This window comes from Rhinolophus sinicus, chromosome 14 (genome assembly GCF_057876585.1).
Source record: "Rhinolophus sinicus isolate RSI-liver-muscle chromosome 14, RSI-T2T, whole genome shotgun sequence".
In the NCBI taxonomy this organism is placed as follows: domain Eukaryota; kingdom Metazoa; phylum Chordata; class Mammalia; order Chiroptera; family Rhinolophidae; genus Rhinolophus; species Rhinolophus sinicus.
Genome location: NC_142514.1, coordinates 41,085,473 through 41,111,879, shown reverse-complemented (window position 1 = coordinate 41,111,879; position 26,407 = coordinate 41,085,473). Strand labels below are relative to the sequence as shown.

At 41.6% G+C, this 26,407-nt stretch overlaps 1 protein-coding gene across 12 annotated transcripts in view; it reads left to right on the top strand.

Annotated features, from left to right (window-relative positions):
• Nucleotides 1–26,407, top strand: part of DAB1 (DAB adaptor protein 1) — a 1,099,844-nt gene that overhangs the window by 811,789 nt on the left and 261,648 nt on the right. For all 12 annotated transcript variants that reach the window (XM_019742545.3, XM_019742544.3, XM_074334774.2 and 9 more), the window contains one exon: nt 21,950–22,152. In XM_019742545.3, the coding sequence (XP_019598104.1) occupies nt 22,086–22,152 (67 nt within the window). In that variant the 5' untranslated portion in view covers nt 21,950–22,085. The remainder of the gene's footprint in view (nt 1–21,949; nt 22,153–26,407) is intronic.

The following is a 26,407-nucleotide window of genomic DNA, read 5'->3' as shown; positions in this document are numbered from 1 at the left end:
GAAAAATATTGTTTAAACAAATTATGGATTTTCTAGTTATAATGTTAAAGCAGGTTTCTTTAACAAAGGATCTTTCAAAGTTTTTAATATACTAATACTCATTATGATTTTTCAAGGGATCAGGGACCATTATATTATGAAGTATTCTCAGAACTATTTAACCATGGAGTCCTCCCTCCTTCCTTTCAATCTGTCCTTCCTTCCACCTGTCTGTCCCTTACTTATTTTTAAAGAGCTTCCTTAAGGCATGGAGAGTTCTGTGAGGAACCCTGGTAAATTGCTTAGTGAACCTTCATGAAATCCTCTGAGCCTCGCCTCACCACGTACCTGACGGAGGTGGGGTTGGTGTCCCATCCGTAGAAAAGGGAAGTGGGGCTTGGCGTGGGAAGGCCCTGTCAAGCCCCTGACGGCGGTGGGGTCAGACGTGCTGTCACATGTGAGGCCCCGAGTTCTGTGTTCTTCCCCGAACTCCATGTCCAGCTTCATTTGCAGCCTCCAGAGCCTAGGGGATGGATTTCAGTGCTCGGATATTTTAAAAAAATTAATAGCAAATAAAGACAGTTTGGTAATGTTTCTCTTTGATGGGAAAATGTTTCCTTTTAAGCTCATTGTCACTATTCAGTATGTGCAGCTATTGAGCGACGGCCATGTTCTCACAGCTCTTGGGCGATGTTTGAGGTGTTGATACGTGAGGAAATCACCTAGGGAACAAACTCATGCCTCCCCTTCCAAGAGGCTCACATCTTGTTTTCTTTGAAGAATGGCTAAGTTACATTTTCTGAGTAGTAATGACAATATAATATTAAGAGCCATGGAACGTCTCCTGGATACCAGTCATGGTGCTAGGCGAATTACACTAAGTCACTAATGCTCACAACCTGTGGACAGGTAGGTGCCATTAATTCCATTTTTTGGTTAAAGAAACTGGGCCCAACTTAGCCATCAGCACGGCAGCACGATGCCATTGCCCCACAGTACTCTTAGGACCCCACAAAACATGTTTTAATTTCATTTAAAAGCAGAAGGAAATGAACTTTTAGGGTCAGATAGTATGTTTGGCTTCAAGCCAGCACAATCATAGAATATCATTTTAAAATATTTTTTGTGGACAAAGAGGCTATGGAGGGAGAAGGGCTTGGCGGTCCTGAAACTCACTGCGTGGGGACCATGAGAGTGCTCGGAGAGCTTGCAGCTTGCTCAGAGCCCGGCAGCGGAGATGAGCACCGACAACCGGTCCCACACCTGTGATTCTCCCCTTCCAGACCTTGATGCCTCGTTCTTAATTGGCTTCACCCCACACTCTCTAACTTTTAGCCTAGGCATTCATTCCACAGAAACAGCAGATGCCTGAAAACTGGGGCACTGCATCCATAATTTTAGCACCCCATCTGCTCCAGGAAAATGACACAAAAAGGCTCAGAACCTTCTTTTCAGAGGGCCTCCTCCCAGGATTTCTGAGCAAACACACAGACCCACCCCGGGTCCTGATACGAGCGGGGACCTTGGAGAGTCAGAGTCTGTTGGCCCTGCCCTGTTAAAGTGGACAGTATAACCCTGCAGGAGTGGCCCTGTCCAGTGACACTGAGCATGGAACTGGCCTCCTGGGACCCTTGCATAAAGAGCAAGTGGAGACAGGTGGAAAGCAGCAGTGTTGGAGTTTGCACACAGCCCTCTGCCCACCTGCCACTTCTGCAAATTAGAAGCTTTGGAAAGTTTGGCCTTCATTGCCCTGAGCAAGAGTCCAGTGTAATAAATACTTTGACTAAAGCCTTTGCATGCTTCTGCATATCACAACAACTAAATTGCATCCTGGGTACATCCGTCCATGCCTGGGTGATATTCCCCATGACATTTATAGCTTGTGATGTCATGCTATTTGGGGCTCAGTTTATCATCAACAAGAGGTTCCAAATTATTACAGAGGGCCACGTGCTTAGATAAAATTGTAATATGTTTCCGTTTTGAGCCTCAGTTTCCCCACTGATGCTTAGATTACTATTTGTAAACTATCCTAGCTCTAGACTCTATCTTTTGAGCGACCACTATGTGAAAGACTCCAAGTTAAGAGCTGGGGATTTGTTACAGGGATCAAATGAGATCATGGATGGAAAAATGCCGTGTAAATCTCACTCATCTTTATTTTAATGAATAGCAGCTCTGGGTTACTGAGGCACTGCTCTGGAGCAAGGAACTTTACATACTTTTTCCCCATAATATTGAAGATAAATATCTTTAATATTTTAGCACCCCATGTCCCATTTCAGACATGAGGAATTTAAACTCAAGTTTAGAAACAGTGAATTATAGAGCCAGGAATTAGCTTAAGACTGACCTCTCACTTCATGGTCTCCTTTATTTTTGTCATCATCTTGACACTATTTGTTGTCATTGTTTCAATCAATGGAGAAAATAGATTGGTACATATAGTCAGTACACTAACTAGTCAGTATCAAGTTCAGTAGGCTTGAGTTGAGGTGTAAACTGGTGACCTTTGCTTGGATATAGATTCTGATGGAAGTAAAAGGTATAGGACATTCCAGAGAGAAAAATAACCAGAAAATGTTAACTTCTCCTGACAAGTTAAACTGAATCTTGATTTATGGGGAGCAAGGTCCAGTGCCATAAACATCTGCTAATCAGCATAAATGACTTTCCCTCCTCCCTTTCTGATGGGCTGGAAGCAGGAAGCCTTTCTTTTGAGAAGGAATAACCTCGGTCATTCTAAGACAGCTACAGAGACTTTGATCTCTGGCTCTCTCTTTCTCTCTCCCTGCCCCCTCCCTCCCTCCCTCTCAAAGCTTGACTTTCTTAAATTGGGGGATTTTATGATCTAGGTGGCTGCCTCAGTTTCCCAACTTGATCAGGCTTCAGGAACCCAGACTTACCAAGAGAAGCCAGATAAGTTTAATTTTGCCACCCTTCGTTGGGGGTATCCCCACGTGGGACTGCCCAGCTCACAAGAAGGTAGAGAGAACTTTTTTCCCCACTGTCCCATGTGACGCACTGTGTCAATAGGACAGCCACGGCCATCACAAGGCTGTGTTGCCCTTTTCATGCTGCGTGTAACTTCCAGCCATCATTTTTTCTGGGAGCCATCCCACAAGCAACTCAGTGCTGCGACTTTGGAGTCACAAAGACTGTGTTCAAATTCTAGTTCTGGCACTACCTATGTTTTCGTGAGAAAAAATTAACTCTCTGCGTCTAAGTTTCTTATTTGTGACACGGAGATGAAAATATTAAACCCACGTAGTTTTTCTATGGAGGTAGAGAGGACATAGAGGAGTCTAGCATTTTGAAGTCATCGTAAGGAATGACGTAGGAGCAGGATTAGTGGATAGATGAGATGAGATTATTATTGTTCTTATTTTACAAATGAGGAAACAGTCTCACAGGATTTTTCCTTTCCCAGGGTTGCCTGGCTAGTGAATGGGGAAGCCAGCTTTGAAAAACCAAGTCTCCTGGCTAGTTACTTATTACTAGACTATAGTTTCCTTTAGAGTAAAGACACTGCTGTTCTCTCCGCCCCAAGGGCCTGGCTCTGGCCTCCCCCTGGCCTCACCCTTCACTTCTTTCTCCCTCTCACCTCTGTCGCACACCAGCTTCCTCATTGCTCTTGGAAGATGCTCATTTCTGACTGAAGGATTTAGGGCTTGCTGTTGCCTCTGCCTGAATGCTCTTCCCCTACATACCTATCTGCATGGCATGCACCTTAACCTTTCTAAAAGTTCTGCTCCCCTGTCATCTCAGCGAGGCCTTTCCTGACTACTTAGTTTAAACATGTGTCCCTTTCCAGTACATCTGAATCCCCTCTCCATCCTTATTTTTCTCCGTCGCATTTCCCAACATCTGACATACTGCACACTTGACTTAATTTGTTACTGTCTGCCTCCCTCGACTAGGACATAGCCTGCATCTCCAGAATGGAACCACGCATGGCAAACAGCCTGTAGTCAGTAAATTAAACTGTGTGCTGATTGAAGGAGTCAAGAAATGTGTTTGGGCATCTTGAGCCTCGCCTTTGCTCAGGGCTGCTCCAAACTCTTTGGAGTGTCCTTTCTCTCCTAAGAAGGCCCTTGAGCCATTCTCTACTGCTCAGGTCTGCTGTTTCTTTGAAGTGTACTTTTTCTTCTAATAAACTGCTTTTTCACTACTTAAAAAGAAAGAAAGAAATGTGTTTGGAGTGGATGGGGCCTGTGTTTGAATGCCCCTTGCTCTGATGGTGTTCACGACAGAACACTTAACTGCTTCTCCCCTTGTGATTGCACCTTGTCAAACTCTTTCTCTGGCAATCACTGAACCTCCCTAATTGTGATCCAGGCTGTGTACTTTGTCCTTCCTTCTTTGTGGAATGGCCCTGAGCTCCTGCAAGGGCCAGGACAGCTGTCTCTTTGGGAGCTGTGCTTTGCAACATGATCACGGGGGTAATGTAACATTTAATGTAATTTTTTTAGTCTCTGAGTTGAGCTCTTTATTAGAAATTAATTTGCTGAAGTTGTTGGGGATTGTTTGTTTTCAGCATGCTGAGGTATTTCCCCTGGGTAGGAGACGACCTCTGAGCTCTTTCTCACTTGTGCCTGAAGTTCTACAGACATGCTTTCTAGAATGTCACTCTGTGAAGCTGAGTTTTGGTAAATTTTGTTCTGACCAGAGGGCTCTTTCGACAGTGTGGGCAAAAGTCTTATTGTTCTTTCATTTTTGTAAAGGCCTCTTTTATACATTCTGAAATGGTTCAGAAATCACTTGTTTTTGGAACAAGAATCCTAGAAACGTGCACGATGTTAGAAATTGTCTGATAATATGAAATCATGGGGAAGTGCTTGCTATGACGTTATGAATGGAGCACACGTTGGACCATAGTGGTGACGTAGATGACGTTGGATCTGCCGGCAGTTTCTGAGTACAGGCCGGGATCCTGTCTCGTGAAGATGAAGAGTGGAAACGCAGACCAGGGAGAGGCAAAAAGTTTTAAAAAGAGGATAGTTTATTAGAGGCAGGAGAAGAGGTTGCAGCTCCCGAGCGGGAGGGGGTCCCGAATGGGGGGTGCCCATGATTGAGGCAAAAGCTCTTTTATACCTTCCTTTGCCGGTTTGGGGAAGGGGAGCTGTTTGAAGAAGGGAACTGTTTGAAGAAGGGAACTGGCGCTTTCTAATGAAATTCGTGTACCAGGTTTGTTCTGCTTGCCCATCTTAAAGGAATTAGCAAAGTAACCCACTCTTATCTATCAGATCTGCTCCATTTGTCAGTCCAAAAGGAATTTTATGATTAACCTCAAGGCCTTGTTACATTATGTCCTGGAGCGAAGGAATGATTTCAAAACCTGAAGTTTTAGGATATGGCTGTCTCTTCTTTATTCCACCAGGGATCCCCCCTATCTACCTAGCAGTTATACTAACTAACCTGTCTCAGTGGTGTCAGAAATTGACTAGCGTTCAGGTGACCTGGCTGTTCCATGTGCTTTACTAATTGGGTGATGTGGGCAAGCCATTCAATCTCTCTAAGACACGTTTCTTTCTCTGCAGAATGAAGACTTTAGATGATTGGTCTAGATGGTATGCAAGAGCCTTTCTAGCTTTAAAATTCTAGGCTGAAAGTCTAAAGACTTGAAAGTCTAAAGCCTAGTGACTGCTGCCACTTGCTAATCGCAGAACTCTGAGTAATCACCTTCCTTTTCAGAGATCTGGTTTCTCCGTCTTTAAAATGAGGATCAACATTTCTATTCTGTGTTTCTCCAGGGGTTTTAAGAGAATTTTATTTAGACACACAGATGTAAAAGTACTTTTTAGCTGTAGAATCCTATTATTATTAGAAACGACTTGTTATTGTGGTTGTGTGGCAATGTGCCAACAAAATGATGGGATGAAAGTTAAGAGATGAAAAGTCATTGTGCGTCGTAAGGCCAGTTTTTAAACTGACACCTTTTCAAATATATTTGTTTTACCTTCTACTTTTGATTGATTGATTTATTTTCTTAATCCCTACCTGACATCTTAAATTTTTGGCTTGAGCTTGGGGAAGCGCTACATACGTAGCTCTCATGAAATTTTTCAAAGGAGTATTTGATATCCCATTTTTAAAACTCTGTGATTTTTCCTAGGTGATTCCCCCTGGAATTTCTGAGGGAAGAGATCTTTTCATGCTGCTTCTGATCCTATATCCCTTCCTCCTTGGATGGATATTAGCTGCTAATACCTAGAGAATCACAAATGTCAAGTGAATGACTCTTTGCAGGACTAACTGGCTGCTTTCTGAAAACCTCCAGTTAATGGGGACCTAATCAAGACGGGCACACTTTTTATAGATAAACCCAATTAAAAATCTGGAATAATTCATTTACCAATGTGCTCTTAGAAGCCATTTAGTATTAATTCTGTTATCCTTATCTTGATCTTTTATCCCTAAAGAATACTCTTAAATTAGACTGTAAATTTGAATGACCAAAGGCTGAAATTCCCTCCAGAGAGAGAAAAGTCATCATTATTGGGGTCAGTGGCTCCACAGGCCTTGGCCCAGGTGGCTATGCAGAGGTACAGAGATTACGCAGACAGAGAAGGGGGTGTAGTCTAGATTCAGCAGATGGGGAAGGAGGAGCGGGGGATGGGGGGATTGTGGCCGGCTAACATACCAGCAACAGATTATTGCCTCTCACTGTCATCCCACTCCCATCCCCAGGGTCTTGATTTTAACCTTACAGTTAAAAATCTATGAGAAAGCATAATATAACCCCAGGAATCAGTTATTTACAAGGTACAAAAAAATTGACCTTGGAATCCAGAAGACGTGGGTTACAGTTCTCTTTTCAATACTTCCTAGCGGGGAAACTGATAGCCCTTCTCAGCTCCTTACCCAGCCATAGAAGAATAGGTATGGCAAACTGCTTTACTGTGTTGTCAGGAAGATGAAATGACTGCGCCGAAAGGAAGGTCGTTGGCAAACCATGATAGTCCTTAGATAGGAAATGTCACCATGAGTGCGTAGACAAAGGGGAGACCTGAGCGCACCCTTCTAAGAACACTTGAAGACCCTTTTCTTTCACTGTTGCTGTGTTCTAAAGAGGCTTGTTGTTTTACCATCAAATGAAAAGGGAAGGTAAGTGTGCAATGGAGGAAGGAGTTGTTTGGGCCTCAGGCCTCAACCTCCACAGGAGCTCACGCCAGCTCCCCTTGCTCCCCTGCAGAGGAGCCAAAAGGGGTTAATGATGAAATGTCAGAAAGGCATTTGGGGGCTTCTAGAGACACTCATCAGGGACATGACACTCACATCATGTCAAATATACGAGTACAGCGCTGCCATGGTTGCCTCATTAATCATTTTACTATTTTTATTATTAGCAATAAAGACTTTAACCAAAGAGTCCATTTAAAAAAAAAAAAAATTGTTGTTGGCTATGCTTAAGGAAACGAGCATAATATCTCTTTGAAAACTTTGTATAAGAGAAGGCTATCCAGAATCCTTGTACTTGGCAGGCAGAAATTAAACTGTTTTCCAAATTTACCAAGTGCTTGCCTGAATAGACAAGGAGCCTACGGGTATTTTTTGTGGGAGTGATGAGTTGTGAATCCCAATATGAGATGTGTGTTAAGAAAAAAAAAAAAATCTGTTTAAAAAGGGAAAATAAGTTTCTGAATATTTGGAAAAAACAGGTTATTTTTAAACAGGAAAAAATAGGATTGTGGGGATTTCAAAGATTTTGTGATTTTATTAATTTAGCTTTGTGGGGGACTTTCGTGACCCTCATTAGCACAGGGACAAAAGGAGATGCAAGAGAAATATACCATCTGTGCCATCAGGTGGCCTTCATGCTCATCAAGGGACAAGACTAGGTTGATGTAAAAAATGACAATTTATGCAAAGCAAGATGGTTTTATGGAAACATTGCGGTGTTTGGAGTCAGATGCTCTTGGGTTCCAGATTTGGATCCAGCCTAGAAATGGGCCCTGTGCTTCAGTTTCCACTACCACAAAATGGAATAATAATATTTACCTTCCCAGCTTGGGAAGATTAATGAGATGAGGCATGTACAACGCTCAGCATGGAACATGGCACATAGTGGGTTCTCACAAATGTAATTCTACTTTCCTCATTTCTCCTTTCTGTTTTTTACTCTGTCACAAGGTGTCATGAATGGGATGTAACTAACAAAGCAACAGTCTCACATATGTTTGTGTCTTTCCACAATGTCAGGCTTTGTTAAAAGAAAGCCATGGATCTAGTCCTACTGACTCGGTTTACCAAGGCATTAACCAAGGCTCCGGCCAGAAGATAGTCTCCAATAGTCTTAGTGGAGCAGTTTCACACAAGAGGGTCACACAGGTTTGTAAGCAATAGGGTTAGGCCAGGGAAACAGTCTTACGAAAGAAGGATGAGAGAGAGAGTCCAGTGTTCAGCGAGAGTCCCTACGCTGCTGGGGTGCGTAGTGTCGGGCATCAGGCCAGGCTGGTGAGCCGGTCAGGAGGCGAGGCTTCAAGGGCTCCGTCGGGACGAGCGCAAATGCGGCTCTCAGCTCCTCAGCCGAGGTCTGAGCCATGAGCCGTCACAGGGCTCTGATTTTATGCTCAAGACTGGGTGCGGTGCCCCCATCTGCAGTCTGATAAAGTCATTCAGATGGTCCCACTCCACCCTGCGTCTGGGGTTATCTGGTTAGGGCGTTCACTGGGTACACCTTTCCTGTGATGCTCTGGCCTGACTGTCCCTCTGTGACTGACAGAACTGTCCGAATTATTAGAGTCCGTTTCTCGTTCATAATTAATGCCGTGTACAACAGGGGACATGTCTTCATGAAGTTCCTTAGGGAGTTTGAAGAAGATGGACTATGGCAGAATATTTTCCATGGAGGAGCATCTTTATTGGACCTTGGGCGGGCTGTGTCTGCTTGCCCTTCCAGGTACACTCTCGGCTCGTCTGCACCCTCCTCTCCTCTCCCCAGAAGCCTAAACTGTGTGGACTGCGCCCAGGAGCTTCGTGTACCCCCCACCCCCTGCCGGGCCTCTTGGGATTATCCAATGCCCGGTTCCAGCAGGCAGCTGGAGGGTGGGAAGGATGAGAATGAAGTATATATTTTGCTCTGCTTTTGGGCTTTCTCTGGCTGGGTTGCCTTGGGCTTGCTGTATCCCAGACTGCAGGTCACTGCTCCTTTTAAGGCAACTATCTCTACAGGGTTCCCTCCCAGTGCTGTTGCCCCTCTTCCCTAACCCCTTCATTTCTAGGAGAGATTACAGTTCTGTGAGTCTGTCCCTGGGATACTGCACTGTCCTTTGGGGTTTCCCTTCAGCACAGCTCACCCTTGTGTAATGAATCCCTTTATAAACTCTTCTGGAATAATCCTGTTTTGAATGTGTCATCTCTTTCTTGGTGGGCTCAGTGTGAGTAGGTGAGGAGGTGTGACTTTGGATGACGGGGGTGTGCTCTGGGGTCTCTGACCAATACGAGCTGTACATGTATTTCATGTGAGGAGGACAAACGGGGCTGTGAGTTTGGGGCAGCGTGCTGGATTTGGAGCCTAAAGGTCAGGTGACGTTAACATATCAGATTTCATATCGCAGCAGAAATCGTTTCAGGTAATGGTTTTCTGATTCATTTTGACAGGCATGTATTGAAAAACTAATAGGGATATGTTATAGGAAATAAATATTGGAAGCGCCTCCTTTTTCCTTCCAAAGAATTATATACAAATGAAATAGAGGGGAGGGAAAGCAAATAAAAGTACTACAGGAGGCAATGTAGTACCAGGCAATTTGCATATCTTATTTATTCTACTCAGCTACCATACAGGGATAAGTTACCAATTTTTCAGCTTTACAGAGGTAGAAGTTGAGGCTCAAAGTCTTCAAGGGACTTGCAAAGGTCACCTATCTGGGACTTAGTGGAGCCATGATTTGAAAACCCCAGGCAGGTCTGTGAGACTGTGATGTTCATATTGTTTAGTCTTTACCAGCTAATATATGAATAGTGATGCATTGAAGGGTTCAGATGAGAAGTATAGGTAAGTACACCTGAGTGAGAGCCTCAGGCTGTTTGTTGCAGCCCCACACCCACCCCCAGTAAGGAGGGGTGTGGCATTGTAAGGCCATGCTGAGCAATACGTTGGGGAGGAATTTTTCTAGAGTCTCAGAAATAGCCATAGAGCCTGGCCTCACCGTAACTGGGGTATGATTTCATAATGGAAAGGATCCTGGCAGCCTCTCAGGGACTAGGGTATATTAGGGTACCTTGTTCCCATTGCATTCCCTGCCATTGGGTACCCTCCGTTTCTGGTTTGACTGAAAATAACCTCTTTCTACTAATTATATATACAGAGGGTACCGAAAACATGTATACACATTTTAAGGAAAGAAAAAACAATATTAAAATTGCAATACTCAATATGTACCAATACCAAAATTTGAATACAAGTCACGTTTGACTTCTGCAATTACAAGACGTGCTCAAAGTGGTTACCGTCAGCGTAATTTTAATACAGTTTTTTCCTTTCTTAAAATGTGTATACATTTTTTTGGCACCCTCTGTATTTTCTCTACCTGGTGGCTTCTGTGGTCTTTCCTTCTGCTAACTCATGACTTCTGATCAGTCGTCCCGTTGCTGTCTCACAGCTTCTTCCTGTGTGTCTTTTCACTTCTGGTCCCATTACCACTGGACAGAATCTGTATTTATGAGTTCAAATTCTTCAGAGAGAGAATATGCATCTTTTCTCATATATCCGGTTTGGACCAACTCTTCCTGTCAGGCCACGATGCTGCAGCTGGTCAACCAGTGAATTGTCCTGGGGTAAGGAATCCACTCCTGGTTCAGTCAGCTGGGACTTGGATTAGGGAGTGGACATCTGTGAGGGCCATTATTCTATCCTAGCCCACCCCCTGACCCCCAAAGATTCACATTCAGCCCACATGCAAAATATATTCACAGTCTCTCTATGATCTCATCAGTTCAAAACCTCAAATCTCATTGAAACCTCATCAGTTCAAAAGTCCATTCTCATTATCTAAATCTTCTAAATCATTTGGATGATTAGAGCACAGACATCTTTAGGGGGCCATTTTCCTGCCTACCACCAGCACTTACCACTATGTGATAAGCATTTGCTATAGATTATGTCATTTACGACACTCCCTGCCTCTGTCATGTATTCTCAGAGCCATCACATTTTGCAATGAATGCATTCAGTTTCTGTGGAGTTCAGTAAGGGGCCCAACCCTACTGGACTGGGAAGTGGTGTCACACTGGCCCTGACGGTACATGTGAATTCTCTTAGCCATTATGCTTGTGTTTCCCAAACTTTGCTGCATATTCACATCACCCGGGGAGGTTTTAAGCATCCCGATGCCCAGGTTGCACCTCAGAGCAGTTCAACAAGAATCCCATGCTGGGAGACAAGCATCAGTATTTTTAATAGCTGCTCAGGTGATTTCTCTGTGCTGAAAAGTTTGGGAGCCTCTGCACTGCGCTGCCTTACTCTGGTGTGTAAGGGGTAGGGTGCACGGGAGGCTGCTGTGCAAGGGGAAGGGTGTGTGTAGTCAGGGAATCCGTCCCCTTGGAGGAAAGCTGGAGCTGAAATTCGAAGGTGTTTGCAGGGGCAACAGTGAGGAAGGAGTTTCATGGAGTGGAAATGGTTTTTCATGTTGGTGATTTGCTCAGTATTTGCCCAGTGGGATTGAATTTGTATGTTTCTATGAGAAGGTTTAAATAAATACATTCACAAATCAGGAAACAGAAAAAAAGAGTTCCTTTGACTGAGCTTCCATCATATGTGGTGTCATGCAGGGTGTCATGCGGGGTCTCTGGTCCCGCTCCCCACACAAGAACGCAGGACATGGTGAGGCCAAAAAGGAACACCCATGGAGCCATAGATAGGGGAGTCACATCACTATATTCTCGCTGGCGGCTGGGTTGGAGACACAGGAGGCAGGAGCCACATGATCCGCAATCCACACTCTGCCACACTACACACTTGCCGGCCACCATCTTCTCGCTAGCCCCCATTTGCTGCTAGCGTAGCCATGGCAATTATATTAGTGGCCAGTGGCTCACTGGTTACAGCTGACGGCCAAGTAGCCACAGCTGATGGCCATCCCATCACAGTCGATGGCCATTTACTACCTGAGCCAGCACCTTTCCACGTGAGGCCGAGAGCCTGGAAACTGCACTCCTGGCTCTGTCACCGCATTGGCCCGTGTTGTGCTCTTGCCCATTGTCAACATTCAAGATAATGAAATGCAGCTAGTGGAAAGAGTCAATAATGGCAGTCTGTATTTTTGGTAAGTCAGCAGGGAAAGCTGCCAAATGCTGCATTTGTTTATTTGAAATCCCCTTTACTGGGAGGGACTCATTAAATACTTGTTTTGGGGTTTTTTCCCCAAGACCCTGGAGAATAGCAATAGTTCCCTGTCACTCAAAGACATTGCGGAGGGAACAGGGATCACACCGTAATAGAGGGTGTTCAGTTGTGAAAAGCAAATAAACAGCGTGTCTGCCTCCTCATCTGGCTGGCAGGGTTAAAATGAGTAACGGCATCCTGGCTGAAAAGCTGATGAGGGAGATGCCTCTGTAAGAGACATGTTGGGAAACAGGTATGAAGGCCACCTGAGGTCAGTCCCCAACCTTGGGAGGGCGTAGCAGCCACCAGACTTTGATTCATCTCTCTCTGTACCTCCAGCATGGAGAACAGGGCAGGCTGTGCACAGAGTAAGTGCGTAGGAAATGTATACTGAATTGAATTGATTTACAGAGCCTGTGATTGAATGGGCATGTGCTGCAAAAGTTGGGGATGTTTGCATTTTTACTTCTTTTCCTGAAGATTCATTTCTTTAGGGCATCTTTGGAAAGGAAAATTGAAGAGCATAAGCTTTGAAACTTAGTAGCACCTTTGATGCAACATTTCCCAGATGGCCTCCCTGCCCTCCCTGTCCCTGGCCTCAGACCTGCCGGTGATTCCTGAGCTAGCATCGCCTTGAAAGAACCTAAACTGTGTCAGTCACTCCCCTGTTAAATCACAGGTAGTCCCCTGTCACCTGCCAGTAGGCAGCCCCATCAGTGAGTAACTTTTGAACTCTGTATTCTGCATCAGCATATGAATTTTTATATATAAATTTACATACATATGCTACTGTCCATCTGCATAGTAAATTAATAAACTATTTCCTATTTTTTAAGATAAAAATAATTATAAGGAGATACAGCAGAGTTTGCTTTCTTCACCCCGGTGGATTTTCTCCCTGGGCTGCATGCTTCCTGTTTTGAAGACTACGGGATCCACAGCACCCCCATTTTAGAGATGAAGACATCGAGGCTCAGGGTGGTTGAGTAGCTTAAATGCCTAAAGTTACACAGGCAGACAGAGGTACAGGTAGGATTCCAATCCTGCTCCTCTGATCGCTTACTGCTTTAGTTTCTGCCACCTACTGATACATCTTTGTAAAATCAGAGGAGAGGATTTTAGAAGATTGGGCAGAAGTGGGGCTCCGAGTATTGAAAGAGTAATGGCATTATTTTAGGTTTATATATTTGCTTTTTCTGATACTCTAAGAGTTTATGTAATGAATTTTCATGGTGCAATAAATACTTAATGAAACTGTGATCCATTAGTTAAATGAAATGTTCCTAAATATGCCATGTTACTGTCATATAAATTCCTTTAATAGTGCCGAAACCTGGTTCTGACTTGAGTTAGCCTTGAGTTTGATTAAAGAAATACATTTTGTTCTTCCTATCATCACCTTGCTGAAGGCTGACTGATACCTGAGAAATAACAGTGCCTGCCTTCCGGAACATAGCATTTTGTTTTTCCAAAAGTACTTTCACATAACTTTCATTCACATTTTTTTAATCCCATGAGTTACATTCAGCATTAACCCATTTTACAGATGAGTAAACTGATAAACTATGTAAATACATATTTTTTTTAATTTTAGAGTTTACCCTAGAAAAGCCAGACTACCAGATAGCTGTATCCCACTTATTTATTTTTCAATTTAGTTTAAAAAGCATGTTTTGTTCATAGAGAACTTCAAACAACTTGGGTTGCATTGTTTTGACCCTATTTAAAACTATCAGTACTAAATTATGCTTTAGCATTATGTTCTCAGCATAAATTAAGGGACATTGAAAGTTCCCTGTTGGATTTTTTTCTTCTTTTTTGTTTGTTTTTGTTTTTGTTTTTGTTTTTGTAGAGACAGTGCGGATGTTAATGCCCATGTACACACAGTGTTGATTTCATGAAAACCTGTAGGTTCTTTTTATTCTTCATTCATGGTTCAGAGAGGCAGGGAAGCTTTATTTGAGCATGGGCTTTCTGAAACCTGCAACTGATCATATTTCCTTCTTTGCTTTGGCCTCTAGGAATCTCACAGATCAGCTGATAGCCTACCTTTTGCAACTGGACAGATTTTGGTACCTTAATCCTTGCTTCTGCCTTCACCTTCATTTCCAATCCTTTGTTCCCCTTTACTCCAGTTTTCCTCATTTATTAATTTTATCCTGTTATAGAGAATGGCTTTCTATAAAGCTTTCTGTAGACAGCCTGAAATTCTTTTTCTTCTTTCATAAGTCAGGTAAACGAGCAACACAGTGAAGATGAGCTCTCAGGCCAAGGCATGTCTTCTAAATCTCAGATTTTTCTCCCTTTTCTTCACACACACAGTTGTGGGAAAACAGTATTGATTAGGTTTATAGTAAATTCGTTAATCTATCACCTGTGTGGCCTTCAGAGTTTTAAAGCCAGGGATATATTCTACCTGTGTATTATTTTTCTTGAAGGGTGATGGCTCTACATTTGCTGTGAGGATGGTGGTACTTTATCAGTAGAGAGAGATGTGGTGTCTTTGAATGTCAGTCTGCTCAAGTTCCCACCACATTTGCACTTCTGACACCCCCAGCAGTTTTTAATAAATACTGCCATTGGGTTCCAGCAAAACCTTATTCTTTCCTATTTTCTTGTCCCTGAAAAGAACAAATATGCAGAATGAGCGCATTTTAGGCATTTTTCAAATGGGCTGGATCAGCTCAGTAGCCTTGACGTACTGAAGAATAAGAAAAGAAGAAAAGGAAAAGGGTTGACAAGTTAAAGCCATGGTCTCAGGGAAGGAGAGGGAGACCGTCCAGGAAAGGCTGATGTTAGCTAAGTCATTAAAGGAGCCTGCAGTGATCTATGGGGCAGGTAGATGAAAGGTCTTAGTGGGCAAATTCCTGGCATGGAGGCATAGTCTGGAGAGGAGTCCAGAGCTCGGGAAGAAAGAGACCTGCTCGAAACAACTGTGATCCCGAGACTTCTGCCAAGTCAGGTAGTCCAGGCAGATATGGGGTGAAGTTGGAATCTGTAATGAGATGTGACAGCCACAAACTAATTTTAAATTCAGCTAGACTTGGGAATTAGAAATCATGCTGTCTGCGGAACTGGAATGGGTCTGAACGTAAAAGAAAAGAGAGGCCAGAATTGGCTTTGTTGCATATCTCTGTGTGTTAGGATCTGAGCTAGGCCTTTCTTTTCTCTCTCTCTGTTTTTTTTTTTTCTTTTTTTGGAAATAATCTCAAAACTATAGGAAAAAGTATAAGAACATACACAAATACTGTATTTCCTTTATTTAGATTCACTTATTGCTAATATTTTATCTCATTTGCTTTATCATTTGTGTATTCTATTTCTCTGACTGTATATGCATATATACACACATATATGCATATATATATGTAATTTTTTCCTGAATCATTTGTAAATAAGGTGCCTTATTCCTAAATACTTCGTCTGTATTCCCTAAGTATATTCTCTTACGTAACCACAGGAAAGTTATCAAATTAAATGAATTTAATATTGCTGCAGTATTTTTACCTAATTCAATATTCAAATTTATTAATTGGCCCAACAATTCCTTTGTAGCATTTCTTTGTTCTCCGGTGCGGGATCCTGTACTGGTATTGCATTTAGTTGTTGTATCTGTTTAGTTTCTCTTCATCTAAAATACTTCCACAGCCTACCTTTGTCTTTGATGACTACATTTTTTAAGAATACAGTCCTGTCACCCCGTTTTTAAATGCATAACCTGATTAGATTCCTGGCTAGAATACTACAGGTAGTGATGTGTTCTTTTCAGGGTGTCACAAGATAGTCTTCCGCCTCTCTTCGTTAATGTTAGTTCGGATAACCTAATTGAGGTGTTGTTCAGTTTCTCCGTTGTATAATCACTGATTTTTCCCTTGCAGCTATAAACAGTAAGTGAGAAGACACTTTAATCTGCAACTGTCCTGCTTCTCATCAAAAATGTTCCCTGGATTCAACATTTATTGAGGAGTCTTGCCTGACTAAACTTTATTTTGATGGCTGCAAAGTGTCGATTTTATACTCCAGCACTCCCTCCGTATTTACCAGACAGCGTTCCCTTTTATAATAGGATTCATGGGTTCCTATTTTTTCAGTGGTTTATTAGTTAATAGCATCCTTACCTTATATTGGTGTTTAAACTGTTCCAGATTAAGCCAGTGACACATCCTCTAAGATGTCCTTTGTATCCTTGTGACATTCTCCCATGAGCTATGCTTGTTTGAGCACTTCTTTATTTTCTGGAATGACAAGATATTTCAGGCTCACCTTGTACCTGACCAGCCCAGTTCTGGAGTCATCGCTTTCTCCAAGAACCCCCAGTTCCTTTTAAGAGGCAATGGTAATATAAACCAAAATCTAGGTGTTAGGTATCACATTGGTCTGAGGTATCTTTGCCCTAGACCCGTTCAGTGGACAGAACTCGAAAATATATGCATATAAGCTCATGTATACATACACACATACACAGACGCATGTAGATTTTGTAAATCATGAGTTTACCCTGAAATCTCCAATTTCCATTCTATCCCCACAGTATTCTTTCCTGCCTTCCCTCTCATTTTAATGTTTCTTCTTCCATAATGAGAACCTTTGCTCTCAGGAATATCAAAACATGTATCCTTTGTTCAATCCTGTAATACATCTAAAATATTTTCATAATTGCTTTGCTCATAACACTACCAAAAAGCCTACTAAAAAGAGTTTGAGGTTTGTTTGCAGCTCCCCCTGACCCAACCCTGCCCAAGACTGAGTGTAAACAGTCAAATTCTGTGGCCATAAATTATTTGGATTTGTTCTTTCTTTCCCCTCCAGCGATTGTGTTTATGAAGTTCATTTGAAATACAAGTGGATTAATTTGTTTCAGTCCACTCTTGAGTTTTAGCCTTGCCCCCCCTCACTTCCTATCCCTGTTAATTTAATTTTTTTTTTCAAAAATGTAGACTATTAATATGCTGCCAAATGGAAATTATGTAAAAAGTTATACTCTGAGAAGTATCACCCTTTGCCATATCTGTCTACCGGTCACCCAGTCACTCCACCACCCAGGCTCTCCCATGTAGAAAAACAGCTTCACTGTTTTCTGACTTGTTTGCCCTGTGTTTCTATTTGTAAAGAGACGCAGATGTAGATCTCCTTTCTTACACAAAAGGCAGCATTCTGTACGTGGAGCTAGGCGTCTGATGTCCCAGACCTCATCGATCTTCCAAATCTTGCCTACTTGGTCGTTATCTTTCCATTTTACTGATAAGGAAACCGAGGCTTCTCACCCATACTGTTGCAAACCTTTGTGCCACGTTGATAAACGGTCTGTCTTCGGTGCTTTCTATTTTGGGTGAAGCTGGTGAAGATGCCCCCACTCACAGAACATGCTGGTAGTGGCATGTACTTTGTAACCTGTGGAGTTGCTGCTACTCAAACCCAAAGTCTTGGTTCTGGGAATACTGCCTCCTCTTCATCTGGTTTTTAAGGCTGGGTTGTCCTTTTAGACTAGAATTTGTAGTAGGCTTAGCATATCACACAAGGCTTAAATCTAGATGTGAGACCTGGCTGGGAAGTTTTTATTTTATTTTTAAATTCAGGTGAAATTCGTATAACAACATTAACCATTTGAGTGTGTACGTCCAGTGGTATTTATTGCATTCATGCTGTGGGGCAACCATCACCTCTATCTAGTGCCGAAAACATTTTCGTCACCCCCAAAGGAGACCTTGTAGCCAATAAGCAGTGACTCCCCCTGTGGTGAGTTGCCTGGCAACCGCTGATCTGTTTTCTGTCACTATGGATGTATCTGTGTTGGCTATTTCATATAAATGGAACCAGACAACATGCGGTCTAACTTCTTTGACTTGGTGTGATGTTTTCAAGGTTCAGTACTTCATTCCTTTACGTAGCTGAATAATATTCCATTGTATAGATACACCACATTTTGTGTATCCATTCACTAGCTGGTGGACATCTGGGAGGGTTCTGAGTTAAGTTGGGGAGAAGAGTGATTTGTACCCTGCCCTGTGCTGTGCTACTTATTAGTCATGTGACTGTGGCTAAGCCACTAAACTGGGTTGTGCCTCACTTTCTTCATTTGTCAAGTGAAGATAATAATAATATCTTCAGGTTATTGAAGGAGTGAATAAGATAATACACAAGAAGTTGATAGCATAGTACGTGGTGGGCCCTCATCAACAGTAGCTTATTTTACGATAGGATCATGCAAGGGGAGGGGACGTTGGGGAGGAAAGTACACAAATTTGTGTGTCGGGGGGTGTTTTAGTATGTGTTCATTCTCTTGTAGCTGCTCAAACCTTTGTGCTTGGTTGTTGTTATTATTAGTATTACTTTAAAGTCCTATCTGTTTGCTCTGCTTTATGGATTGGTGTCCCCCACCCCTGGCCCCCCAATCCCTGAACACAGGATTTTACATTTAGAAGCAGTTCACTAGACAAAATGTCTGTAGTGGAATGTTACATAATTCACACTTAGATTTGAAGAGCTCATTATAAAAAACCTGACACACTTCAGGAATATTAAATTACTGCAGATTGTGTGGAGCAAAGAAACATTATTGAAGCATTTCAAAATTCTAGGCGAGCCTGAATTTAACTGATAGGGTTTCACAGCTTTTGCTGGGGGAAAATGATTTGAGTTGTCACATGGTTTCTGGCTCTAGAGGACTTTAATCTCCTTGATTACAAAGAAACGAATTTCCTAAATAATCTGGAGTTACTTCACAGCATTTGCTCAACCTCTGGCTTTTGGAAAATTAAAAGGGGAGCCAGGGTCCCGGCCATGGTACGTTCTCTCTGTACTACAGCTCCCTGATTTAAGTTTTTATTCAAAATGATGCTGGTTCCCTTTCATTATTGATATACGAATATACTTCAGAAATTCACAAGTAATGCTTATAACACTTGAACACAATCACATTTTGTTGAACAGGTGACGCTGGAGATACAGAATAGGGACAGGTGCTGTAATTGTCACTTATAAAGTTGAAGGGGAGAAAGTGGCCCACGTCCAATCCGGTTTTATACATTGACTTTGAAGAGTGCTTGAAATTGTGTAAAATACACATATTTCAGCTCATTTCTGTCTTTTTGGATTAGGTACCTACTGTGTGCAAGACCAGCATGATAGAAATGTCTTAGATTCGATCATTTCCTGCAATTTGTCCTTGGAAAGCAGATTTAACCTACCTTGGTTTCCTCCTCTGTGGAAGGAGAATAATAAGATGGACTTGTAGCCACATATCAGCCATGTGACCTTGAGCAATTAACATAGGAAACTATTAATGCCTAATATTTGTCAAGTGCTTACCAGAAAATGTGCAAGGTACTCTTCCAAGCTCGTTACACATGTGATCACAATTTCACCAGCAGTTTTGTGAAGTTGATATTGTTATCCCCATTATACAGATAGAGAAACTAAGGCAAAGGGTTGAGTGACTTCCTCATTATCACATTGCTTGTAAGTGGATCAAACTATGAAGCTGGCCAAGCATCAGATCATGACATAAGTAGGGAGAAATTCCATTTAACAGAGAGATCAGAAAACCATTCTGCATGAGATACCTCTTTGAACTGAAGCTTAAGGGGGTTGATAGAATGTCAAGGCAGACTTGAAAAGAAAGATTCTATAGAAAGGTAGCACCCAAGGGAAAATTGGGAAGACAGGAAAGTATATCACCTCCTTACTAGACTTACGTTTTCTCTTATTAGTTTGGTTGTTACTTTCAAGCCTCCTTGTACACGCTGCTCCTTCTGCCTGAAACAACCATTCATTCCTTTGTTATACATGCATTTATTGAGTAGCCATTGGTCCTTTCCCTTCTCATGCACTTGACAGAAGCATCATTCTTCAAGATCCCACAGTGTAGGGCTCCTCTCTGAAACTTGATTGACTCTTCCAAGCAAAGATCAGTAGTTGATCCTTTGTGCTCAGTATGCCAGGTGTTTGTCTGCTTTAGTTCTGGCTACGTGTATTGCAGTCCCTTACATGACTGACACCTCTGCTAGACTGAGCTCCTTTGAGGACAGGAACCAGGCTTTGACTGTCTACTCTTGGCCAGCATGATTGCACAGTAAATGTCTGTTGACACGAAGGAGCCAGAATTTGCACCTCTCCCGTAATAAATAGGTGTTGCAATGAAATGATAAGTATCGTAAATAAAATTAATTATGTCCATATATGACCGGGTTTTGTGACTCTCATCTCTTATGAAATGCTGTCTTTTGGGGGAGGGGAGAGGTTAGGAAGGGCAGTGCAGGCTAACGGAATGGCATAGAAACCAAAATGGCAAGAAGAGTTTTCATTTTCTATAAATAATCTTATGGACCCCATTCTAGAGAGAGAACTTTCCATTTTCCTTAGTTGTAGCCTTAGATCCTCTAGTGCAAGCACCTTTCATTCAGGGCTAGTGTGCTCTTTAAAAAAATAGCTCGTTAAAAACAAACCAGGGAACCTATCATATTCATGTGGCTTTTATGTTGGCCTTCCAGTTAAGCCATCTTTAGTTGTCTTGACGGAGCGGTTTGGGTCATTACCCTTTTTGCGCTGACACTGGCATTCTAGGTCCGCCTTTTTCAAGTACACAGTTCTAGATCTGTGGATGAGCTAAGGATTGGCTGCTCCGTTTGAAGATCCATTTCTAGTAGCCTGATCAGCCAAGCTCGATCAGAGCCTAGGCAGCTACGCCATAGTATAATATCATCTTGATACTATTTAAAAAACGGATAACTAGTGAAATGTTTATTTTCAACTAAACTCTCAGATATAACTATCAGATAGGTAGTGACTGGAAAAAGACTGTTGGCCTGACCCAGGGAATACGTTCATTCAATTTAATGAAAGCAAATGAGTTAATATATGTGAAGGAGTAGCTAAGGGCATAGTATATAGTGAGTGCATGGTAAATACTAGCTGTAATTGAAGTGGTTATAGTCCCATTATTATCTCTTCCCAGAAGAGTGTCTGAACTTAACAGTACTTAGCAGTGTGCAATGCATATCTATTAAAGAAAGAATGAATGAAATGTGTATCTACTTCTTTTTCTCCCCACGTTAAATGCTTGTCTGCTCTTATAGCTGGGGTGGGGGGCGGGGGCTGACATAAAAATTGGCTTGCTGGAAAGTTTCTCAGCCCCATTTGTCACCTTACCCTTGGAGCCCAATTCTGTGTCAACTCCATGCCCGCCTCTGCTGCCTGCCAGTGAGGGACCGACACAGGTCACTTCCCTATGATCTGCTTTAGCTGTCATGACTCTGATCAAGCCTGGCTGATGGATGAGTGCCCCACTATTAGAAATGTCTCCACAGGGCTGCTCAGGAAATATGCCTGTGCTGTGTTTTCTGGGTGGCATCTCGTGCCTGAAAAGGAGAAACATGGAAAACAAAGAGTTAGGGGTTGCCCTTGTGGAACATCCAGGGTTTCAGAGATCTGAGTTACCCAGTTGGAGGAACAGTTTTGCAGGTAGGGCTCTCATTCCTTTTGCTGTGGACCCGTCCACGACTTGATGAAGTCATGAGAGCCGTTTGTACATGGAGACCAAGATTTTCCTGTTTTTGTATGTGTGCGTCTTCATTTGTTCCCCCTCATTTCTGTTTCACTTCAAAAGGGCAATGGTTCTGAATGTTCTCTTCCCTTGATTTGCAGCACTCGAAAAGAGTGAATGAAATGTGCAGCTCGGGGTGTCGTTTCTGAAGGGCGGAGTTGTTGTCTTGGAGAAGAGTCCTCAATGATCCTGGCCGAGGCCCGGGATCTGTGTGAAGTGGACTAAGGATTTAGTAGGATGTCAACTGAGACAGAACTTCAAGTAGCTGTGAAAACCAGCACCAAGAAAGACTCCAGAAAGAAAGGTAGGACCGAATTTGATTCTTTCTTAATGGCTACTTGTCCATACAGGAATGAGTTTGTATCTCTGGAATGATATACAGTACTGTCTTTAGGATCACGTATATATTTTTAATAGTCATCAGCTTTATTTACTATGTTGTTGTTGTGTGGCTTTTTTTTTTTCTGTGCTCATTGTATAATATTTGAATGGCTCTCCATTATTCTCTGACTAAAATGCAAAATTCTTTTCATAACGTATAAAGCCCTTCCTGATTTACCTTCTAGCCCATCCCTCCATCAAGATCTCTGCCTAACCACCCCTTCCCCTCACCATTTAACTCTGCCTACCCTCCAGGCATTCTGTCTGTTTTTATTCACCTTTGCATATTATCAGTGGTTCTCCCAACTGCAGAGCGCCAGAATCACATGGAAGGCTTGTTAAAACACTGACAGCTGAGTCTCACCCCCAGAGTTTTGGGTTCCCTAAGTCTAGATCTAGGATGGGACCCTGAGAGTTTGCATTTATAACAAGTTGCCAGAGATACAAGGATTGTATATTTTATGATGGTGATGATGTTGGTTCAGAGACCAGACTTTAGAACCACTGGAATCTTATTAATCTAGCCTGAAATCCTTTTGTCACTCCCCACTTTGTTCTAGATGGACTCCTACTTATCAGTGTTCAGGTGTAAGCTTGGTGGGAGCTCCTGGGGTGGGGGGCGTTCCTTACTCTCTGAATGGGGTTACTTGCTCTTGTTTGTTTTGCACTCTGTTAGCATCTCACGTGCTTACACCTGCCCTGCATTTTTTTTTTTTTTTTTTTTTTTTTTTTTTTGTCATCTATACTATACACCCCTTCAGAACTGGACCTCTTGTTCACCCTTGAACTCCCAACACTTAGAAAGTGCATTATACAGGGAAGGCACATAGATATCTGGTAATGAACACCGGCGTGCCTAGTGGGATAATAAAATAATTCTATCACTTTTCATGTTTTCTGAAGAATTTGGTCCTGTGGCTTTATGGCCATACCTTTTAGTATGTCCCCCTGTTGTAATTGGATGCAAGCAACCTCTTGCTCTGTGTGTGTGTGTGTGTGTGTGTGTGTGTGTGTGTGTGTGTGTTCTCTCTGCGGTTTTGGCTCTTTTCCTCCCCTGCCTTCTCAGCTGCATAGAAGAGGGTTAATAGAGCTCTCTTTCAGGTCTTGGAATCTGTCAATATGGGCTTGCAGACCCAGATGCCCTTGGTTGCTTTGTATAGGCAGTGATTTGTTCGAGACGTCGCTGTGCCTGCCCAGTCATGTTTTGTGATGGCATTTGTCTGACACTCTATAGGAAGCAAGGGACATAAACATAATGCATATGCAGACTTTGGATAGCCAAAACCCAGGGAGGACTATAAATTTTGCTTTAGGTGTTTATTTGAAACACAAATATTTTGGATGCTGTCTATTTTAGTCCCTAAAACTTAATGTAAACCTTGTTTTTCGTTTTTTGTTTTTTTAAATGCATTGTGGTCTAAGAATAATAGAAGGAAAGCCAGTGGGTGAGAGCACAGGTCTTGGGAGAACTGCTACATGGGGGGAAAAAATTGCAGAGCCCGGTATGTACTAGAATTCAAATCCTTTTTCAGTGGAAACTGACAAGTTATATTTTTGCTTCAAATTTAACCTTTCCACTACACTTGTGCTCTTGAATGCTTAATGCATTAAAAATTGTATCTTAGTGAACATCTTTTCATTCTTAATTTTAACATGCAAAACCAGAAGTATTCTAAAGAGAGGATTCAGGTTTTCAGAACATTGGCTCAGTTGAGGACTTGGAGTGGGAGCGTGAAGGTGACCTTTGTGGATCCTCCTCATCTTCACATTCTAAGAAGCTCTAAAGCCAGCACAATACGCATGCAACGGGTGTCCTCTAGTGAGTGGCTCGTACTGTGGAGTCTGGCCAGGTCGATCTGGGTCAAATTCTGGCTGCACCATTTCCTAACTATGTGACTTTAGAATATTAACTCTCTGAGCTCCAGTTTCCGCTCCGATAAAATAAGATTATAACAGTACAAACCTCAAAGCCTCACTATGAAGATTAATTGAAATAAGGTAAATAAAACACAGTACTTGGCGTATAGTAAAGGCTCAACAAAATGTAGCCTTGTTTCTCGTTTTCCTCTTTTTCTTCACCCTCCTCCTTCTGTCATTACCTCTTCTCACCTCCTCCCTTTCCTATCACCTTTCTTCAGTCTCCCTCCTCTCCCTTCTTTTCTCTGTTCTCTTATCCTATTTCCACCCCCTCCTCCTCCTCTTTCTCTTCCTCTTCTTCATCATCATCATCATCATCATCCTCTTACATTATTTTCTCTTATCTCATCATAGAGGGGATCTTAAAAAGTATATAGCCGATCTGTCCCAGAGCAAGATTTTAAAAATTGTTTGTAATTATGCAACAATGATAAACCCTCTTTATTCTCTGTATACGTGTCGGGCCCAAGGCACTATGGAAACACACTCATACATTACAGTGAGAAAGAGAATGTGCTGGTAACAGGAATAATAATTCACTTCTTGTTCTTCAGTTCTGACTATGGAATAGTAAATATTCCATTAAACAAATATTGGACACTAGATCAAAATAAGTAGAACTTTAAAAGAAAATAAACATTTTATATATTAGTCTTGAATCTTGAATATAATTGTATTGCTCAACTCTTTCACTAATATTTTTTCCAACTCCACTTTGATTTTTCTGTGGAGGCAACATATAACCTCATGAGTAAGTTTCTGTCTTCCTCTGCAATCCTTAAGTACCGTGTTTCCCCAAAAATAAGACCTCGCTGGACAATCAGTTCTAATGCGTCTTTTGGAGCAAAAATTAATATAAGACCTGGTATTATATTATATTGTATTTTACTTTATTTTATTTTATTTTATTTTATATTTTATAAGCTCCGGTCTTATATTATAGTAAAATAGACCGGGTCTTTTATTGATTTTTGCTCCAAAAGACACATTAGAGCTGATTGTCCATCCAGGTCTTATTTTCAGGTAAACACGGTACTTCTTTTTCTTGTCTTACTGCATTGGCTAGGTCTGTCGGCACAATATTTAGTGATAGTAGGTATCCTAATCTTGGTCTTAAATTAATGGAAGTGTTTCTCAATTACCTGTGTGATACTGAAGTTTTTTCTAAATTTCTTTATTAGTTCTCCTTTATTTATCAATTTCCAGGAAATAGTTTTTTAATCCTGAATTTGCATGTTGAATTTGATCATATGCTTTTTCTATATTTCTTTCAATACGTATTTTATTTTTCTATTTTAATTTATCTTGTGGTGGATTTCACTGATAGATTTTTCTAATTTTCATTCCTGAGGTAAATTCTATTCATTCATGATGTGTTGTTTTCTGTATTATTTCTTATACGTGAATTTGATTTGTTGATATTTTACTTAGGATTTTGATATCCATATTCATCAACAAGATTGATATATAACTTTCTTTTCTTGAATAGTCTTTTTGCCTGGTATTAGTCAAAGTTTATAACCTCATATAATGCTTTTGGTAGTAAGGAAATACTGAATAATACTTAAGCCTCTTTCTGGAAAAAAAATATATATACTATACTATATTTTAGTAATTTCCTTTGACTTTAAAAAAAAAGCTATATATGCTTGTTACTGAAAATTAGAAACAGCAAAGTAGCATACATAATCCCATCAATCAAAAGTAACTACTATTAACATTCTAAGTTACTTCCTTCTAAACTGACTTTTCAGGATAATATGTGCTTGAGATCATATTATTCATACAATTTTATATCCTGCTTTGTTTTTGACATATATCCAAAGTATATTTTTCATATTATTATATGATATTACAGACTAGAAGAGTTCTCCTCCTCCCCACCACGTGGCAAGATTTAGATAGTTCCCAGGGAAGGTATTCTATTCCCTAAAAAATAATACCTCACAATATGGGTCATCTATTGTGAGAAAGAGTGGGATAAAGAAAGTTAAGAGGTCCTTTGGAATTTCTCAAAAACCTATCACCCCAATTTTTTAACCAAACCTGTTGAAAGCAAGTCAGACAGTTTTAAATACAAGTCAGACAGGGGCATATTTCACCATAAAATGAGTTTCTAGACAGGCCATCTATGAGATGTAACTAGAATATTCACAATACAAATAAGGTAGGGATGAAAGTAGTGAGAAAGAAAGTTGTTTTCTTCGTTTCGTTTTTATTGGATTGTGTCCCTGACACATACAGCTTGTCACACGGTGCAT